A 4,069-nucleotide genomic window follows, 5' to 3' on the forward strand; every position below is an offset into this window, starting at 1 on the left:
CCATAAATTGGGGCACTTATTTATCCTATGGAATACTAATATATTCTAGGCTCATCTTCAATTTTAGGCCCCACCTTGGAATTTACCATTTCTTCATGAAGTCCTGGTTTCTCTCAGTGGAGTGTGATAGTTAGAAATTGAATAATAGGCATAAAGTTTGTTACTTGAATTTCATTGTTTCTAGGCCCATCCAGTTAAAAGTATAATAATAATCTATTATTATCTAATTATCTAATAATTATCTACTAATCAGATCAGGTCATTCTTCTGTTCAAACCCTATTCAACGGGAGAAAATGTTCCCATCGAAAGATAGAAATTTTGTTTGTCTGGCTCATAGCTGCCCAGCAAATATTATTGATTGATGGACTAAATGAATAAATTTTAATGATGTATTGAGGTTCAGGGATTATTTTGAATGGTGGGAGAATTATAGTGGATAATTAAGAGAGTCATCCATAGGGAAGTCATCTTGAGATTCAACAGAAAGGAGTCAAAGTATGCAGTAAATTGGAAAGAAAACATGTAAATTAAAATCATAGTGAAAACTAAAAATGAGAAATCATTTTGTCCCATTCTGCCATCCCCCCACCCAGCCTTCACCCCATTTGACACCTCCACAAAACAGATCTTATTTTCAGTGGTTCTAACAACAGCTAGAAGTCTTATGAAAATATTATTTCTTCTTGTTTACTAGCAACTGGATTCCCTTCAAATTCTACTAAGAAATGTCTGTTGCTTCTGTAACCCTCTTGTGTGTTAATATACAAACTCCTGAGGGCATTTACACATTCAGCCATTATTAGACATTACAACTTTAAAATACAACAAACTGAACATAATAATAATAAAAATAATAAATAAATAATAATAAAATGGATTTGATTAGGAAATTTCAGTTTAACAAGGACAAATTATAGAAAGAGGGTTTCTGATATATATGTATTTAAACTGGGTAAGAGTGTAGGCAAGGAAGTCTGTTTCCTGAGTGTCTGGGCTAGACATAGTAAAAGGATACTGGGTGTTGGGAGTAAGGGAACTAAAGAGGAAGGGATGATCATCCCCCCCACCCCCCAAAAAATCATTCAGACCTTTTAATTTAAGATGGTCCTTGATTTGAAACTAATTTATTACTCTTAAAAATAAGAAGAAATCTTTAGATAAGATCTATGTTCAAAGCTGCTGGGTCTTTTAAAAAGTGCTATTTTCTATGTTGACCAAGAAAGTAACCCACCATTTAGAACTTTTTTAAGGGATTCTTTGACATCCTTATTCCTAAGGCTGTAGATAAGGGGGTTAAGCATGGGAATCACTGTCGTATAAAACACAGAAGCCACCTTCTCCTGTGTTATGTCATTGGTAGATGGTTTAAAATACATGAAGATGATTGAGCCGTAGAAGACCCCAACAGCTGCAAGGTGGGAGCTGCAGGTACTGAAAGCTTTGGACCTGCCTTCAGCTGAGTGGATGCGTAAGATGCTGGAAAGAATGAAGGCATATGAGATAAAGATGGCTAAAGCACATGCAAATACATTGAATCCAACCAAAATCATCACCAAGAGTTCCTTGGTGTAGTCTCTTGAGCAAGATATATTCAGAAGGGGAAGGATGTCACAGAAGTAATGGTGGATGACATTAGTTCCACAGAAGGATCGACTGGATATGTAGCTGGTGTGGACCAAGGCTCCAAAGGCACCCACTGTATATACACTAGTGACTAGTAGAAAACAGATTCTGTGGGACATGGTGACATTATAGAGCAAGGGGTTGCAGATGGCAACATAACGATCATACGCCATTGCTGTCAGCATGTAGGAGTCATCAATGCCAAAGAAGCAGAAGAAAAAGAGCTGAGTCATGCACTCAGGGAAGGAGATGAGATTCTTCTCTGAGACAAAGTTCACCAAGAGCTTGGGAATTATGACAGTGGAGTAGCAGAGATCTATGAAGGACAAATTACTGAGAAAATAATACATGGGTGTGTGAAGCTGAGAACTAATTCTGATTAAAAAGATCAAGCCCAAATTTCCCACCATGCAAACCGTATATATCAATAGAAACAGGAAGAAGAGGGGAAGCTGGAGTCCTGGCTGGTCTGTTAACCCCTCAAGGATAAACTCAGTTACCAAAGAATGATTTTCTGGGTCCATCCTTCCACTTGTCAAAGGCTGAGGGGTTCAGGGAAGAGGTTCTTATTAGAGACACGTCATCTGACAGCATTTGGTGATCCAAGATCTGATGAATGATGTGATTTCTAACTGACACAGAATTTCCAGAAACTGAGACTAAAACCGACTTTCAGTTGAAGCTTTTATCAAGAGGTTGATGGTTCATTTGGCTTCAGTGTTTATTACTCCTATGTGACATTTGGAAGTAAAACTCATTTTGTCTCCACAAATTGAATTTCAGACTCTGTTAGCAATGAAAAATAACCCTTGTGTTATTCAGTCACCTTTAGAGAAACTATACAGAGCTGCTGCCAGGTTTTGCTGGTTTTCAATGCACAGTAACCTGTGTTCTCCTCTGATGTCTCAGAACTTAACCTCTCCCTCACTGGCATCCCATGATTTTCTCCTTGTGGCTTTGGTGTCTTCAACTTGCTCATTCAGTCCCAGACCCAGTCTCACAGAGCATTGGTTTCTTCCAACATTTCCATCTCTGCTCTAAGTTGCTGGTTTTGACTTTGTTTCTTCTACCCATGTTATTACCCAGATAGGAGAGGAATGAAGGCATTCTGGAGATGGCGGGAACAGGGCAGTGCTAGAAGGGAAGCTGTTGTCATGGGCTGCAGGAAGAGGAGAACAAGGAACAGTTAAGAGTAAATGCAACTTGCATTGCATTTACTGAGCTTGTATTTACTGAGCTCCTATCATGTGGTAGCCACAATATTAAGAACTTTTTATTTACAATCTCGTTTATGCTATATAACAACCCCATGAAATAGATACTGTTATTTTTTTAAGGTTTTATTTATTTATTTGTCAAAAAGAGAAAGAGAGGTATTGAGAGCAAGTGCAAGCAAGGGAAGTGACGGAGGGATGGGGAGAAGGCTCCCCATTCAGCAGGGAGCCCAATGCAGGCTTGATCCCAGGACACTGGGATCATGACCTAAGCCAAAGACAGACAAATAACTGACTCAGCTATCCAGGCATCCCTAGATGCTGTTATTATATCCATTTTGTAGATCAGTTGAGAGGCAAAGAGATTAAGTAAACCCATGCCCTAAGTCACCAAACATGAAAACAGAGCTTTTCTGTATTTTACAAATGAGTTTATGTAAATATTCCAAGCTTACACAACTAGTAAGTGTTGGAGTCAGAACTCATATATTTGCCTGTTTTATTACAAATAAAACAATGTCCCCTGTGAACCAACTTTTTTTTTTCTGAACTGAGTACATTATTATAACCTCTGTAGAGCTTTAATTATTATGCTACTTTTATTATTATTACTGTTCAATCCCTTTCTCTGATGATTTCTTCCTGTTGTTAATAAGAGAATATTAGAGTAGTGTAGCTTTTGTATTAGTATATTGTAGCGCTCGGTAAGCACTTAAAGTAGTCCATCCTCCTGCGTAAGTGAGATGGTTATGTTCTTTCAATAGCTTTAAGGTAGAAAACAGCAAAGATTTGTATGTGCAAACTTATACACACATACACACACACACATACACGTTATTCTGTACTAAAGTGATTCCCAATATCCAATTCCAAAAAGTATAAACTTCTTAGATAACAACTACAACAAACCATGTGACCATGCAAATTCTTCCATTTAGCTTTTTAATTTTGAGATATTGAAATAGGAATATTACCTTTTTGAAGAGAATATGAAAAATAGTAAGAAAATAAGCCTCCAGTCACAAAGACTGGAATGAACCAGGGTCAAGGATACCAAGACCAAAACAAAAAGCAAAGGGGAAAAAAACCAGAGAGGTAGATAAATCGAGAAATGGAGAGAACAAACTGACGGTTACCAGTGGGGAGGCAGATAGGGATTTGGATGAAATTGGTGATGGGGATTAAGGAGGGCCTTGTCATGATGAGCACTTGGTGTTACATGGAATTGTT

General features: G+C 37.8%; 1 protein-coding gene across 1 annotated transcript; it reads right to left on the bottom strand.

The window, feature by feature from the left end:
• Positions 1 to 1,207: 1,207 nt before the first annotated feature.
• Positions 1,208 to 2,149, bottom strand: LOC101683053 (olfactory receptor 8D1-like). Its single transcript, XM_004750257.1, has one exon. The coding sequence runs from the start codon at positions 2,147 to 2,149 to the stop codon at positions 1,208 to 1,210; it is 942 nt and encodes a 313-aa protein (XP_004750314.1).
• Between the last annotated feature and the right edge of the window lie 1,920 nt (positions 2,150 to 4,069).

This window comes from Mustela putorius, unplaced genomic scaffold (genome assembly GCF_011764305.1).
Source record: "Mustela putorius furo isolate JIRA1106 unplaced genomic scaffold, ASM1176430v1.1 tig00000460_pilon_pilon_pilon, whole genome shotgun sequence".
NCBI classification, from domain to species: domain Eukaryota; kingdom Metazoa; phylum Chordata; class Mammalia; order Carnivora; family Mustelidae; genus Mustela; species Mustela putorius.